We start from the raw sequence: 17377 nt of genomic DNA on the forward strand, positions 1-17377 counted from the left end.
TTTTATTTATAGCTAACTACTATGTAACTCATATATTTATCTATTTATTGAACATTTTAAAATTCTACTTAAAGGATTAATCCTATCCAGTATTTCTTGAGCTAATCATAAGGTCTTAGAATAGAATGTAAAGGACCCGTGTGCTTTACTTACGGTTTGAACAAACTTTGTATCCTATTTGAATCCACTAGTGCTTAATAGTATTGTATGTAACAGTTTTTAATCACACTAATTGTGATTAAACTTGTGGTTTCCAGAATTTAAGATGTAATAATTTATTCCAACAGTAAAATAAATTATGCTATGCTATCAGATTTTTCCCCCCGAGAAAGCAACATATTTTTATATTGGAATTATTGTGATCAGAACTATTGTCTTTATGGAAAATCATAGAAAAAGAACTGCAAAGAACAGTTACTAGATAGTTACTGGATTTGTACTGTTGCTAAAATAATTCTTTTGAGAATATTTTCAAATGTTTCAAATTAAGACACTTCGTATTTTTATTTTTATATTTTTCTCTACTCTTCCTTGAAGATACCTTCTGGCTCAAAAATATTCCTGGTTGTCCTTCCATGTGCTTCTGTTTGAGATCTCATAGATAACATACAAGTCTGGGGAATGGGAAGGCTACGCCAAAATCTTTTCCTAAATGTTTAATGGTTTGATTTGTTTCAGATTAACATTGTGGTGAAGCATCCAAACGTCCAACTCTTTTCAACTTCATTTTCTTTACTTACTGTAAAATATCCTTCAGGGAATAAGTAATAGGAAATAGATTTTGTATAGATTTAGACTATTCCAAAACATACTTAAGTCAATACATTCTTGACATAATCCAAAGAACTGCTCAGCCATATTATATCATTAAATCAGAATCATTTGAGATCAAAATACTTTTTGTATTTGCTTATTTTTTTATTTATATTCTGCTTTTAATAAGTGATTACTCAAGCCACCTTATATCTATATCTGTATCTGTATCTATATCTATATATCTATATCTATATCTATATCTATATCTATATCTATATCTATATCTATATCTAAATCTATCTATCTATCTATCTATCTATCTATCTATCTATCTATCTATCTATCTATCTACCTATCTACCTATCTACCTATCTACCATCTACCTATCTACCTATCTATCATCTTTAGAACTGTAAACGACACCTATGTTCCTCTTGGTTTCTAGGTCAGTGATGATGAACATATGGCACAGTGCCACAGGTGGCACATGGAGCCATATCTGCTGGCACGCAAGTTGTTGCCCTAGCTCAACTCCAATGTGCATGTATGTGCCAGCCAGCTGATTTTTGGCTCACACAGAGGCTCTGGGAGGGCACTTTTGGCTTCCAGAGAGCCTCCAGAGGAATGGGGAAGAGCATTTTTACCCTTCCCGGCTCCAGGGAAGCCTTTGGAGCCTGGGGAGAGTGAAACACAAGCCTACTGGGCCCACCAAAAGTTGGGAAACAGGCTGTTTCCGACCTCCAGAGGGCCTCTGGGGGTAGTGGGGGGAAGCTGTTTTTGCCCTCCCTAGGCATTGAATTATGGGTATGGTCACTCATGCATATGCGATAGCATGCACGCACATTCTTTTGGCTCCCAATGAGAAAAAGGTTCAATATCACTGTTCTAGGTGCTCACTAAGAAAGGATTTTTTGAAATGACTATCAGATCATTAGTAGTTTTTTACAGTACAGTGGAACCCCGACATAAGAGCTGCTCTACTTAAGAGCAACTCGAGATAAGAGCTGGGAGGGGAGAGATATTTTTGTTCTACTTACAAGCCCAAATTCGAGATACAAGCGCCAAGGAGCTGTCTCCTGAAGCCAAACGCTAACTTCCGCGTTCGGCTTCAGGGGACAGCTGCGAAGCGGCGCGCGTGTTTTAAAAGGTTGCAGCCGGCCTGGGGGGCTCGGGGGGGGTGCTTGCAGCTTTCTTTCTTGCTCTTTTTCTTTCTCTCTTTTACCTTCCCTTCCTCTATTTCTTCTTTTCTTTCTCCTTCCCACCTTCTTCCCTCCCTCCCTCCCTTCACTCATTCCTCTCTTACTCTCCCCTTTCATAAGTTTCCTTGCTTCCTTCCTCTGTTCCTGTCCCTTCCCCCTTTCTTTCTTTCTTTCTTTCTTTCTTGCTCTTTTTCTTTCTCTCTTTTACCTTCCCTTCCTTTATTTCTTCTTTTCTTTCTCCTTCCCACCTTCTTCCCTCCCTCCCTCCCTTCACTCATTCCTCTCTTACTCTCCCCTTTCATAAGTTTCCTTGCTTCCTTCCTCTGTTCCTGTCCCTTCCCTCTTTCCTTCCTTCCTTCCCACCCTCCATCCATTCATTCACCCATTCCTCTCTTGATCGCTTAAAGCCGGTCCCTGGTGCAAAAAGGGTTGGGGACCTCTGTCCTACAGGATTGGGTGGCAGAGAAGTTGAACATATGTAAATTTAAAAGTTTAAGAAAGTTTACAAGTTAAGTGAAAGAAACTTCATTATTCATTTATATGTACATGTACATTTCTTCATTAAAAACATGTCTTTCTGCATAATTTAGACTAACTTTGTGAGTTTTTTGAGGGCTGGAACCAATTAAAATTATTTACATTAATTCCTATGGGGAAAAGTCGTTCGAGATAAGAGCTGCTCGACTTAAGAGCCCAGGTCCGGAACGAATTAAACTCGTATCTCGAGGTACCACTGTATTATATTAACATGCTCTGATGCTATCCCTTTGCTAAACCAAGTGTGGGCATGGCCAATGCATGATTTATTTGGCTGGGAGTTTAGGCTTTCTACTTCCCCTCCCCACCTGAAAAGAACTCTGTTCCAAGTACCAATTGCCTTATATTAACAGGTTCTGATCTACCCCTTTATTAAATCCAGCATGGGTGGCCAGCATGTGACTCATCCAGCCTGCAGGTTGGAGTTACACCTGCTACTCCCCTTCCCCATCTGAAAAGAACTTTGTTCCAATTGCCAGTTGCCTTATATTAACATAGTCTGATGCTAAGGAGTTACACACTCTACATAAATTTTCAAGATTTAAATGTCAAAGCATCAAGCTGATTGTAATTACTCATTAATTTTCAAGCTTTAACTTTCAATTTATCAAGCCTGATCATATAGTTTCATGGTGAAGCACAGATATCCAGCTACTAGTAAAGTATATAAACCAAAAAGCAGATACAAAAAGTTAAAAGCACAGATCAAAATTAACACTATAATGGGTACTAACATATTTTAATAATTAAAGCCTGGTGAAAAAGAGGAGTCATGACAGATTTTCTAAATGCTGAGGGTGTTAAAGCCAAATTCAACTCACAGAGCAGGGCGTTCTATAAGCTGGAAGCAAAGCAGGCTCTCTGATGTGCCAAAAAGCCAGGCATCGGCATAAGGGACATATTCTAAAAGCTTCTCTGGCAAATAAGAACATCTGCACAGCTTTGTAATCCTTTAGATCAAAGTTTTCAAAGTTATGGCCCATGTGCAGATTCCACATAATTTTTCTGTGGCAAACAATAATATTTTGCCGGTAGGCATAATTCTTAGTTAGCCAGGATATTGTGTGCGGCATTGGAAAAAGTATCAGTGGCCTGGCAGCTTATCAGTGAACCTGACAGGTCTTTCATAGGTGTGATCTTGAAGTTTCTCATTTGGAGGAGTCCTTCATTCTGGGAGCCTTCACCCATTCTCACATTCCATGGCAGATACTGTTTCTGATGCAGCACTTTGGCAGAGATACCATGTTTCCCCGAAAGTAAGACAGTGTCTTACTTTCTTTTTATCCCCAAAAGCCCCACTATGTCTTACTTTCGGGGTATGTCTTATATTGTTAAAGGGGCACTGACAGCTAAAAAAAACTGTGTAAAATGTGTTTTTTTAGTGTATATGCATTTTACCTTCTGTGACGGGCGGGGGGGGAGGTTTCTTTGGAGTAGGGACGTGCCCGAGTAAATTTGCAGAGGCGGCAGTGACAAGTGCAGGGGACGGCGCGGCAACGTATGGAGGGGGACGGTGCAGACGTGGGCAGGAGGCGGCACGCAGCTAGATGAGAGGAAGGCGGCAACCCCCCGTGTTTCCCCGAAAGTAAGACATATGTCTTACTTTCGGGGTACAGCTTATATTAGCCGACCTCCCTGAAACCCCCGATACGTCTTACAATCGGGGGTGTCTTACTATCGGGGAAACAGGGTAGCAAAAAGTCGAGAATGGGCCAGGAGAGATTGTTAAGAACTGGGACTGTATTGTTTACTCCAAGGTCCGCTATTCAAGCAGGCAAATAAAGCCTGTTGATTGGTCGAGCCATCTGATAGTTCCCTATAAGAGGAAGAGCTGTCAGCCTGGCTTTTTGCTGGATCTTACTTGTTGCTTTAATAAAGAGCTGAGTTTTCCCACGTGTGTCTCAAGCTTCTTCCCAAGTGTGTCTCAACAGAGATCTGGAAGCACTGGATGCCAAAAGTAAAAAACAAAGTCATGATATGTCACGTGACATAATCAGGTTTGACATCTGTGATCTATTGTGAGGCCTTCATTGCTGCTGTGTGGTGTATTTCCTGGCTGGTTCCTTTATTATTGATAATTGACCCTAAAAGGCAGAAGCTATCTACTACTATAATATCTTGATTGTCAGTTCTTAAGGCTGGGTGCTGTATTTGTTGTCATTACTTTAGTCTTCTTTACATTTAATCATACATTGAGTTTTTTTCATTGGGCTCTTCAGCTTTCATTACTGGAGCTTGCAGATCATTTACATTGTAATCAGTACAGCACAAGTTATTAATATTTCTTCCTCTAATTTTAAAACCCCACATAGCTTTCTTCCATATACTGCATATTCTGCATATAGATTAAATAAAGAGTCAGTATAGGGAAGGGGTGTCAAACCTTCTGCATCAAGTTGTCATGCGATGTATTGTGACTTTTTTCGCTTTCACTAAAATGAGTGACACCCCTAGTATAGAGTCTTGTCTCACTTCTTTGCCAACCCAGACCGAAAATGTTTGCTATGTTTTGGCTATATTGTAGCATCTCATTTTGAACCATACCACTCATCTTGACAGAGGAGGCATGCTGTGGATCCCGATTATTCTGGTTGATGGATTCGAGGAGGGGGCTGTGGCTCCTGCCCTCTGGAATATCTTGCTTCCCAATGATAGGTTGGCCCCAACCCTCCTGTCCTTTCATAAGGGCATAATGATGTGGTTCTGAGACCTCAATGAGGGGGGGGAAACCACATTCTGGAGGTGGTTGATCAAGTAACAACAAATCTTTCTTTCTCTCACTCTATAAATAATAAATAAATAAATAAATAATAAACAAACAAATAATAAAATTAATGTTTTGCATGAGCATAATAAGATTTTTCTGGAATTTGCTCTCTGTTGAATGAGGCATATACCGACAGTGCTGAATATCGGAAGCATTATTTTGGTAAAATGTAAAATTAAGAATATTGTACAATTGTTTTTATACTTTATTATATCTCTTTTCTTTGGTATTGGTATGTAGATTCCATGGAGAGGGGTGGCATATGTCCAATTAGTAATAAGTAATAAAATAAATAGATTGATATCTTCTAATCTGTTGGCTATTGTGTTATTCTTCGGATTTGCTGGCATAGCTTGGTTGGAACTTTTACTTCTGTTGCTTGCCATATTTCTATGGATAATTCTATAAAATTCTGTAACTTTCCAAACTGGTAATCAACAGAATTAGAAGGCTTCATCTTCTAATACCAGAGATTCTTCTAAGTAGGGGGGGGGGTCTTCTGAAGTATCTTGGATGTTGATATTTCTTTTGTATATAATTTCAGTACACTTTTCCCATTGTATTTCTTTTATGTAATTAAGGCATGAATAATACTAACCAGTTTAGGAAGAGTCACAATCTATGCTGAACCCTTAATGGTACAAAGACATCATAATTACAGTTTTCAAATCCTATTTCAACCCATTTCCAGGAACACTTCCAGATTTAAATATGCTGTTGAGGGGGAATGCAACCCGTTCAATGCATTTCAGTTCCTCAGTCCATTTTTCTGGTTGTCACTAGCACAACTTCCAAACCTTATAAAACTAATTTTACAACAGTATCTAGTACTCCCTTTACCCTGCATGATTAACATCACTCCAGGGGGTAATTTGATTAGAGCCCAACATTATGATAGTCTGATGATTTCGGCAATAAAAAAAAAGACTTGATTTCCTTAATCTTTTTTCCATTTTGTCATCCCATAAATTCTAATTCCTGGGATGGTTTTCATTCCATATATATTTAATATTGTCTCTGCTTAAATAAAGATTGATTGATCCTTCTCCTAATCATTCCCACTGTCTTTTTCTGGAGTGTTTCAGGCTTAGCTTTTTTTAATATAGAATAATGGCATTGAGATACCAAACCTTTTAAAATATATGAAATCCAAGTGGAATAAAGTAAATTCATAAAACAATGTTTGATCTTTTAATGGTAGATCATTGTTATTTAGGTATTCTTTCTTCTCTCTTTTGTTTTATTTCATTTTCTTTATGTTTTATCATGTATATGTAATAAGCATGCATCAAAAACAAATATTCTTGGAAAGCATTTTTGTAGAATGTTTTAAGTTGCTATGATAATTATCCAGACCCATTTTTAAACATATATATTAAATAAACCAAAGATACCTGTCTTCAGATGCTGTTTATGTTTAGTATCTATTCACTGTGTTTTTAAATATACAAGATATTGTTTTGATATGTGTTTTTTTAAAACAGGTAGAATGGATAGAACAGCAAATTGTAAAAATAAGAAGAAAGAGAGATTACAAAGTTGGTAGCATCCCATCGATGTATTTTAATGATCCTAAATGGCAAAGTATGTGGTACATGGTAAGTTCATATAGACTAATATTTGCACAGAAATTGCATTTTGAATATCTATTTAATATTTCTAACCAAGACTGAATTTATTTGTTATAATACATTTAAGTACTAATCTCAAAAAGAAATACACTTAATTTATCAAGTATTTTCTGTAGTAAATCTGACAGCTAAGAACCAAAACTGAATTTGTTTCTTATATTACAATACTTTTACATCCTGTGATATATGGGTAATGATAAATGGTTAAATTAAATATTAAAGATTATTATGTACTTTTTACAATTTTCTCAAATACCTATAAATCAAAATGAGTAACAAAATGTGCATCATATTTAATATAGATTATACTAGATTAGGGGTTTTTTCTTTCCAAAATTATGTCTGATTGGAAGAATTGGGTGGGTTTACATTTGCTGATTAAATTAAAAGAGGCTGCTGAAAAAAATAGCACAAGGTGCAAGAAAATGTATTTTTATCACATTTTCCAGACATCAGTCCTCTTTCTCTTCTGAATGATTTGTATATTTCATGTCCTAAATATATGAGAGTAGTCTACAATATAGATGCCTAGATGTAGCTATACTGTACTTAATCACCAGGTTTTTTTCTAAACCTTATCTGTGGGTTCTTTTGTGCAAGCAACCAACCTCAGGAGAAATTCATTACAAAATCTATTCTCTTAATTGTTTCCTTTTCTATTCTTTAACATTATCTGCTGTCCAACAATTATTACTCTATTCTCCTGATTTTCTTCATTTGGAGGGGAGATTATCTATATGAAACCCCTGGGTGAGATCATCCAGGGGCACGGGTGAGTTGCCATCAGTAAGAAGCCACTTCTCTTACTCTGGCTGCTGTCCAATCCAGTATGAATATAAGCAAATTTATTTGTTGTGCAAGAGACCTTTTATCGTTTCCATTTTTCACTTAAAAGACCTTAGTCCTGCTAAATAGTGCTTTTGAACAGGAATGCACAGATGCAATCTGCTTGGAGAAGAATATACATTTTCCTGATCTTTAGACATGAGCTTTTAACAATCATCAGTTGTTTTTACTTTTTTGGGAGATTTGCTTCTTTTAAATTGCTTCATATATCTCCACTGCTCAGCAAACCAAGGAGTTGCATTGGACTTCCTGGCATATGCTTTGCGGCAGCAATGCAATTTCTCCCTCCCACCTCTGTATTTCCATGGCATTTTAAGAACACCGTGCTCTTTTCAGGGACATCTCGATGAAAACTGTATTAAATCCCAGATTGATTCCATGGAGCTCTACAGCCTTATGTCCTTGTCCTCATTCTCATCCTCTTCCCGGTCTCTCATAATCTCCATTCTCACCATGTACTTTGCAACCCATCTGCTGCCTGCATTCTCCACTTTTGTTTTCTCATTCTCCTTTTTACTTTTTCAGTCTCTTCATTTTTAATCTTTCCATTTCCTCTGCACAACTAACAAAATATCCCCAAAGCAAAAGCTTGTACTAACATGCTGAAACTAATCCTGGATCTAGGAAACTAATTAGGAATTATTTCTTCATCTCTCATATGCCTAGATTAATGGAAAGGGAAAGGGGGACAGTAAAGGATAGAGTTTATGCCTAATCTCCATAAATCATGGTGTAGGATCAGTTAAAAATAATATCTTTATCTAGTCACTGGTTGTCATATTACAGTATCATATGCTAGCTCAGTTTTGATTTAATATGATATTTCAACAGATTTGTAACCAATGATTAACTTTGTTGGCTTTATTAATTATCTTTTTATACTGCTTTTCACTTGAAAATATTGAAGTATCTTAGAACGATACAACAAAATTCAATAAAACTACTACAACATGTTCTACATGGGGCTACCTCTGAGGAGTATTCAGAAACTTCAATTGGTACAGAACACTAAATGGTACTAGATATATAGCACAATAACACCACAACTACTGTGTGAGCTCCATTGGTTACCAGTATGTTTCTGGATGCAATTCAAAGTGCTGGTTGTCACTTTAAAAGCTTCACATGGCTTGAGACTGAGTTAGCTGAAGTTCTGCCTTTTTTGCAACTCTACCCATCCAATTCAATCTATCAGTTTGGTAATGTTGCAGATCCCATTAGCCAAAGAGGTTTAGCTAGGAGGGACTGGAAGGGAGTACATGTTGTAAACTACCCTGAGTCTAAGGAGAAGGACGCAATAAAAAAATTGAATAAATAAAATAAAAATAGAAGGGAGTACAAAAGCTCCTGGTCTCTGGAAATTCTCTATTGGAGATTAGAATGGCCCCAGCCCATTATCGTAAGGCTTGGTTGTGTTGGGGTCTGGGGTATTGAATGTGTCAAGAGCTCTATTTCCTGGCTTTATTGTCAACTGACCAAATAGCTCAGTGGCAGTGTATATTTATTTTTGGATATTTTTTTAGTGTTCTAAACTATTTTTATTGTTTTTATTGTACCATGGTTATTTAAACAATCGTAGTAATCTGATTCACAGAAAACGATGAAGGTTCTACTGTAAACTGGGTCATATATTAAGTCAAAACCCAAAAGTATAGTAATTGGAACCCATCAATAATATCTTTCAGTCTTCTTTTTTTGTAATGAAACAATTTTTGGATCACACGGAATTTTTAATCATAGTATTTTAAATGAAAAGTTTTGTATCCTTTACTAGAAATTGAGTTTGATGTCTTTGATGAAGTAATGATATTACAAGCATTCTCTAATTAATCAAAAAACAAAAGAATTAATCTATGTGTCCCCTTTACTGAGTTTAAAATAATTATTTGAGAATGGGCAGGTTACAGCTTCTCTGAAGCATCTATTTTCCTTTAGCTTTTATTCAGTATTGATAGAAAGTAGAGAACAACAAAATGAGTCAATTTTGAGTTTTATGTGCTAATTAATTGATGACAAGAAGCTTTAATTTCCTGAATGATGCTTCTGATTATATACCTTGTATCATTTGGTCCAAATCTGGGTTACTCACTTTCTAAATCTTATTGTTCTATTGTACATCACATTTTCAATTGTATTGTATTAATTTCTTAAATTAAAGGAAAATTTTTAATTTTTATACCAAAATGAATGAAAATTTGTTTTATTATTCAAAAGCACATCTAAATTAAAACATTAAAATAAAGATGTGTTATCTTTTTGTTAATTGGCAATATTGCTTATCTTTTTATTTATTGATACTCTATAAATAATTGTAAACACAGTTCATGTCTTTTCATATGGAGTTGCATTTGGTAATATTCTACAACTGCAAAGTACATAATTTTCATTGACCCTAGATACTAAGATATGAAATCTAGCAATTATATCATTTTTTAAAATTTGCTTCTCATGGATAACATCACCTCCCCAAAGACTCCTGTCTCCCAGTGTTGCGTCAAAATATCAATAAATATATTGTTCGCTTACTACTGTTCATTTTGTTACAGCAAAATAATTTTTTTATACTTTATAAAATAACTTGTTTATTCTGCACTGTTAGGCAAAATGTCTGAATTTTCAGGGAGTTTTTTCATCTTTACATTTCATATGTCAGATATCAATACCTTTTGGTTCATGTCTGTCTCTAGCAAAAAGGAATCATACATATATAATATTTTAAATTTCTAAAAGCAGCAACAAAAATGTCTTTATCGTTTTCTCTACTATGCAATGAAATTATGGAACTTATTTAATGAGTAGTAGAGCTTTCCACAGAGACAATGCTGTTTACTTACAAATAGATGTATATAGGAAGTTAATGTGCAAGTTTTATGTTTATCCAGACAGTGTCCCCTTTGCCAGTAAGGTTAAAAATGGGGGTGGGGTTGAATATATTGTCTACTATAGTGATTAGAGGACTTGTTGCTCTTCAAGCATAACAAGAGCCCACCAGCTGAAAGATGGAATTCTAAAGTCAAAGCCAGCATAAGGCAATGTGAAACAAATTTTACCTCAAGTTCTCTTGGCATGACGAAAACATTTAGACAAATGTGGATGACAGATTCTCAAACTTCCAAAATAAAACTGAAGATAGTTGCATGTACAAAATAAAGGTGCTATGTAGTCTGGTTATTGTAAAGGAATTTAGAGATGGAGAAGATTGTTTAGTAAGAGATGAGGCATACAGAAATTGAACAGACTTTCAACATTCTGCTATTAAACCTTACCATAAGGAAGAAACATTCTGGAAGTCTCTGCAATGTCTGTTTCTTGACCTGGCCTATCTCAAGGGATTACCTGAATTTAGGAGTGCAAGAAAAGAATAGAGGCAAAGCTTTATGAGAAATGAATCCATATTCTAATCACAGGTGAGTAAGGTCAAAGAAAGATATCTCAATGTGGAAATTCACCAAATAGAAGAAAATGACTGGAAAAAATAACAGAAAAATATATAGGTAAGGTGGATTACTGAAGAATAATTATCAGGAGTGAAATCTTTACAAGTGGATTATAGAAACATTTGTAAATAGACAATACATTCAGGAAAAAAATACTAGATACTGAAAAATAAGAGGCATAAGACCTACTTTTTCCAGGTTTTAGGTCACACTGTCTTGTCATTTTGCCCCTTCAAAAGTTCAGTGGGTAGGTACAGTATGTCATATCTGTTTGGTACTTTCTTATTTGACCACATGTCAAATAGGAAAGTACCAGACAGATATGACATACCTATATGGAACAAGACAGTATGACCTAAAACCTGGAAAAATTAGGTTTATTTACTTATGTAGAGTTACATACTAATTCTACACAGAAGTATGATTTTGCTTAAGATGTAATGATGAAGAAAACAGTGATAAGAGAGAAGAAAGCTAAATGAACAGTCTAACAGTTTTTCATAAAATTCTTAGGTTTAAGAGACATGAAATATGGTGAGCATAAAATGGATAATGCAGACAGCAAATGAATTCAAGTGGTAGATTAGTCTGTATTTTATCATCTACAGCAAGGCTTTTGATTATGTACAATAGTTCATGCCTGAATGTAATGTACCAAGACAAGTGGAAATGTCAGACTATCTGATTGTTTTTCTGAGGAATATTTACAGTGAACAAATAAACTATTATATGAATTAAGTTTGGATAAACAAAATAAGGAAAAACATAAAACAGGGCTGCTTATTGTTTTCTTATCCTTTTAATCTGTAGGAAATTTAAGAATCCAAGTGTCAAACTTGGAAGGTGAAATACTAATAATTTGAGATATGAGGGCAACATCCCTTCATTAATGAAAGTAAGGAAGAGTTAGAAGAGTTAATTATAAAAGTAAAATATAGAGTAAAACATCTCTGTTGATATTAGGAAGACAAAAATAATGTCAGCTAATGAATTTACCATTGCTGGTGAAGAAGAGAAGGTAGCTTGGTTGAATTCAACTAGACCATTTGGTAGAAATATAAAGTGAAAATTATCCCGAGAGAAAAAAACAATGACAAATTTAGAGTAATTTATGAAGAATAAGGCTTCTTCCATGACACCACAAGGCTACAGATTTTTCCAGTAGTAATATCCAGCTGTGCAAGCTGGACATTAGAATAGAAAGCAAATAATTATGGAATTTGAGATGTTATTAACAGTAGCATGAATTGCAATGAGGAGACAATCAGCAACCAAATAAAAGACAACTGCTGCTCTCTATTTGGGTATGTGATGCACATGGAATAACTCTACTTTGATGATATTAAGGCAGGGCTTTCAAGCCCATGGGTTGGATGTGTCACAAACTGCCCACGCCCAGTTTAGTGAAGGAGGAGATCCCAATATGTCATGTGACGCTGCCATGACAACATGAGTTTGACACTCCTGTATTAAGGGGAAAAGAATACTAAAGAAAAAACAATAGATAAAACAGGTGATCAGAATCAGGGATATGTGTTTTCCCAAGCTGTGAATATGATCAGAGATAAGTTGAAACTATAAGCATTTGTCCATTCAGTCTCCTGGGGCTCAGGTTTGACTTAGTAGCACTAGCACTTTTGCCATGTTTGCCCTTGGAATTGCCTTTTTTTCAGATTTGGAGTTTGATCCTTCAATTAAAAAAATAATCTCCCTTTTTTGTCTGTACAGATTAGTGATGGATCTTAAGTATTTCAGAGTTACATCTTTCTGAGCCACAGACCAAAGTGGTTTAACCTGTTTTCTTATTTGCACACAAATCACATCTGTTTTATAATAAATGAGCATTTTCACACAAAGGCTTCTCTAGTAACAATGAGTATGTATTTTAATTTGAATTATTGCATTCTACATTCACAGAAGGTAAATTATTGCAGCAATTTCTCAGAAGCTGGATTTGCAGGGTTCATGGCCTTTGAGAAATGCCTTAAGCAAAACAAATTTTGTATCATAGAAAAAAACTTGACTGGGATGATAGATTTATAGCTTATCATAGGATCAGAATACAGTATGGATTACCAGTGATTCTTTTGGTACTATATATAGTTCCGTAATGAAAACTGTGGGCTAAAACTGAAAGAGCTTGCTTGTATTCACAGAAGAAGCTTATCATAAACCTGCTTCAAAAGCTGTTTGTCATGAAACCTGAGTGGGAAGCTTTTTTTTAAGCAAATAGCTGCTGTATTTAATTTTCATAGTCCATATTCCAAAGAATAAATCCAGCATATAGTTATTTGTTGAGTTTGTTTTCTTTAGTTCATGATAAGAATGCTTTCTCAGTAACCATCTCAGTTTTGTCATTTAAACACCATATTTTTAAAAATACAACATATCATAATGTACTCATTATTGGTTGTGCATTAACTTACCATTTTCTTACTTATTTCACATAACTCCAAAAATCCCCATAAAGAGAAAGTGATTTTTAAGTGTTTAAATATTGTAACATTCTTAATTCCTTTATTCTGATCAATTGCATGTTTCCTCTTTCTGTTATAACAATAGCATTCTTCTCTTCAGCATTAGGTATACAGTATACAGTCTGCACAAAGCGACGAGTCCGGGCGAACAGGAAGAGCCTCGGGCCTGCACGCCCCTTTATAGGGCAGGCAGGCCCCGCCCAGAAATGTCATAGATCAGGCCACCCTGGCCAGATCATCGGCCGAGATCTCGCGAAGTCTCGCGAGATCTCAGCCGAATCCAAGATGGCGGCCGCCATGTGCCCCTGTCTCCCCGGGCCTCCAGCAAAAGGCACCGGTGAGTAAAGACCACCAGTGCTATTGCAGGAGAGGCGGAGTAACGACACGGACACAATGAGCTGGATTTAAAACCGGGTCATTTTTATTAAAATAAATTTGCATAATTTATTTAAGCAAATTAGCATAATCACATAATTAGCTAATGAGCCTAACTTGGACCTGCAGGGTCAAACAATTGCTTCCGGGGCGGAAAATGACGTATAATAAACTTCCGGGGCAACATATGGGCGTAGCTCCATGCTAATCTAGGTGAGGGACCCCTCCCTCACCTGAGACCATGCCATGCACTTGCATGTGGGAGGTCCCGCTGGCTAACCCCTAAAAGGGGAATTAAATGGGCGGGACCCAAAGACAGGTTCCCCCCAGCTGCTCAGGTCGCCAAAACCACAAGCTTGGAGAGAACCTGTCAATCATCCCCAAAGATGCCCAATGGAGAACACGCAGTTGCTAAACCACCACCCAGTTTTCCGCCCCTAACCTGCCCCGGAGCGGGGGTCAGATCTCTATCTTGGCCCCCCGACTCCCCCCTCTAACTGCGCCAGCTCACGCAGAGACCCCTGCAGGTCCTGTAAGAAAAATGGTGTTCCTCTGTTCTGACAGAGGAAGACCAGCAGCCAGGTAAAGCCACAGCTGATCTATGGTGATGAGGGGATGGGCCACTACCACCCAACCTAACTCTCTGACTACCATACCCAGGACCTTAATGACTCCACGTCTAACCCGGTGAAGGGCCCTAAGGGAAATGGCGTCCCACCAAGTGATCCTCGGGAGGATCCCGACCACACCACTTGCGTGGTGGGCCCCACAGTGCGAAGCCACCGCAGGTCTTCGCGAGCCTGAAAGATCCAAAGTAGACCCCCAGGCCCACACAGGTCCTTGCCACCGAGGTGCAAGACACACCACCTGGGCGCAGCAATGGGATGCCGCCCTCCCAGTACCATCTGGGCGCAGCAATGGGATGCCGCCCTCCCAGCACCACCTGGGCGCAGCAATGGGATGCCGCCCTCCCAGCACTATCTGGGCGCAGCAATGGGATGCCACCCTCCCAGCACTATCTGGGCGCAGCAATGGGATGCCGCCCTCCCAGCACCACCTGGGCGCAGCAATGGGATGCCGCCCTCCCAGCACTATCTGGGCGCAGCAATGGGATGCCGCCCTCCCAGCACCAACTGGGCGCAGCAATGGGATGCCGCCCTCCCAGCACCACCTGGGCGCAGCAATGGGATGGCGCCCTCCCAGCACTATCTGGGCGCAGCAATGGGATGCAGCCCCCCCAGCACTATCTGGGCGCAGCAATGGGATGCCGCCCTCCCAGCACCACCTGGACGCAGCAATGGGATGCCGCCCTCCCAGCACCAACTGGGCACAGCAATGGGATGCTGCCCTCCCAGCACCAACTGGACGTAGCAATGGGATGCCGCCCTCCCAGCACCAACTGGGCACAGCAATGGGATGCCGCCCTCCCAGAACCACCTGGGTGCAGCAATGGGATGCCGCCCTCCCAGCACTATCTGGGCGCAGCAATGGGATGCCGCCCTCCCAGCACCAACTGGGCGCAGCAATGGGATGCCGCCCTCCCAGCACTATCTGGGCGCAGCAATGGGATGCCGCCCTCCCAGCACCACCTGGGCGCAGCAATGGGATGCCGCCCGCCCAGCACTATCTGGGCGCAGCAATGGGATGCCGCCCGCCCAGCACTATCTGGGCGCAGCAATGGGATTCCGCCCTCCCAGCACCACCTGGGTGCAGCAATGGGATGCCGCCCTCCCAGCACCACCTGGGCGCAGCAATGGGATGCCGCCTTCCCAGCACTATCTGGGCGCAGCAATGGGATGCCACCCTCCCAGCACCAACTGGGCGCAGCAATGGGATGCCGCCCTCCCAGCACCAACTGGGCGTAGCAATGGGATGCCGCCCTCCCAGCACCAACTGGGCGCAGCAATGGCATGCCGCCATCCCAGAACCACCTGGGCGCAGCAATGGGATGCCGCCCTCCCAGCCATAGCGGCAGAAACACCTTTCCCGCCGCACACCCCTTCTCCCCCAGCCAGACGACAACAACCCATCTGCCAACAACATTTGGGTCCCCCCCGGCGGCACTTGTTGCTGAGTGGCCATCCCAAAAACGCTCCATGACCCCAAAGCAACACCGTCGGTCTCGTCCTGACGGGGTTGCATAGAAGAGGGCTAAAAGGTAAACCTGTCCTAAAACTCACCCCAGACCCTCAGCCGGCCGTTCGTACCCTAAAACAGGCCGCTGACCGCCAGCGGACGACTTCCCCGAATCCTCCATATCGAGAAACCGTAATTCCGCGCTAGAGGCAGCGCCGATACGGAATGAGCGTTCCATAGCCGGCGGGATCGATTCTGGCCTGTCCAAAAAAACCCTGGAAACTAGAACCCAGCTACGCTAAAGCAATGAACTGGAAGGCACGAAGCGATGTGTCAGCCTGCGAGGAGGCCATAGCCTCGCTGACCCGTAGGGCCCCAAAAAACATGACACAAGTCGCTGCCCTAAAAAGATGGGCCTCGTACAGAGAGGCACACAGACTGTCCAAAGCTTGATTAATAAGCGACAGCTGCTCCACCGCCAGGGCCTGACAAGTAGCAGAAGGGGTCCCTGATCGCTCCCTCGCCCAGCCTACCAGCATCTTCCGAATGCGGAAGTCACCAGAAAAGTCCCTAACCCCCCCCCCCGCCTTGGACAGAAAGGCGAGGCCGGCTAACTTGGACCTGATTGTCCTAACTGAAAGGCCACACTGCCTAAGCTGGACACAAAACTCTGCCAGGTGCTCAACTGGGGCAGGCCAACTATGGGGGTAACCCCCATCCTGCCTGAAATCCCCAAACTCCTTACCTGCATGCTGGTAAGCCCTCAGGGTGCCTGGAGCCACTGAGAGGGCCATAGCCCTGCAGGCCTCTTCTCTCCACTGCTCGGGAGCCCTCCCAGGCTCCAAAGGTGGTCAGGAAAAGCCTCAGGTGACGCACGGGCCCACGGGGCCAGGGTCCGAAACCTGGACAACTGACCACGGGACAAGGCGTCAGCAATCCCGTTGTCTAACCCAGGGACATGTTTAGCCAAAAATAAGGCGTTTAGTGCACAAACTGGCGGACAAGCCGCATGACCCTGTCACTCTTAGAGGACAGGGCATTCACAACATGGACAACCGCCAGGGTGTCACACCAAAAGTGCACAGTCTTGTCCCCAAATTGCTCCCCCCTAAGCTCTAAGGCCACTACCAAGGAAAAGAGCCCTAAAAAAGGTCAAGTCCTTAACCATGGGAGAGGCCCTCCATTCCGGAGGCCAAGCAGACCAGCACCATTGGTCACCTAACACAACCCCAAAGCCACAAGTCCCCGCGGCATCTGAACACAACTGCAACTCAGC

General features: G+C 40.4%; 1 protein-coding gene across 4 annotated transcripts in view; it reads left to right on the top strand.

Annotated features, from left to right (window-relative positions):
• Positions 1-17377, top strand: part of PCSK5 (proprotein convertase subtilisin/kexin type 5) — a 226586-nt gene that overhangs the window by 45216 nt on the left and 163993 nt on the right. For all 4 annotated transcript variants that reach the window (XM_070742701.1, XM_070742702.1, XM_070742704.1 and 1 more), the window contains exon 3: positions 6744-6857. In XM_070742701.1, the coding sequence (XP_070598802.1) occupies positions 6744-6857 (114 nt within the window). The remainder of the gene's footprint in view (positions 1-6743; positions 6858-17377) is intronic.

The sequence above is a fragment of the Erythrolamprus reginae genome, chromosome 2, assembly GCF_031021105.1.
Source record: "Erythrolamprus reginae isolate rEryReg1 chromosome 2, rEryReg1.hap1, whole genome shotgun sequence".
Taxonomy (NCBI): Eukaryota; Metazoa; Chordata; class Lepidosauria; order Squamata; family Dipsadidae; genus Erythrolamprus; species Erythrolamprus reginae.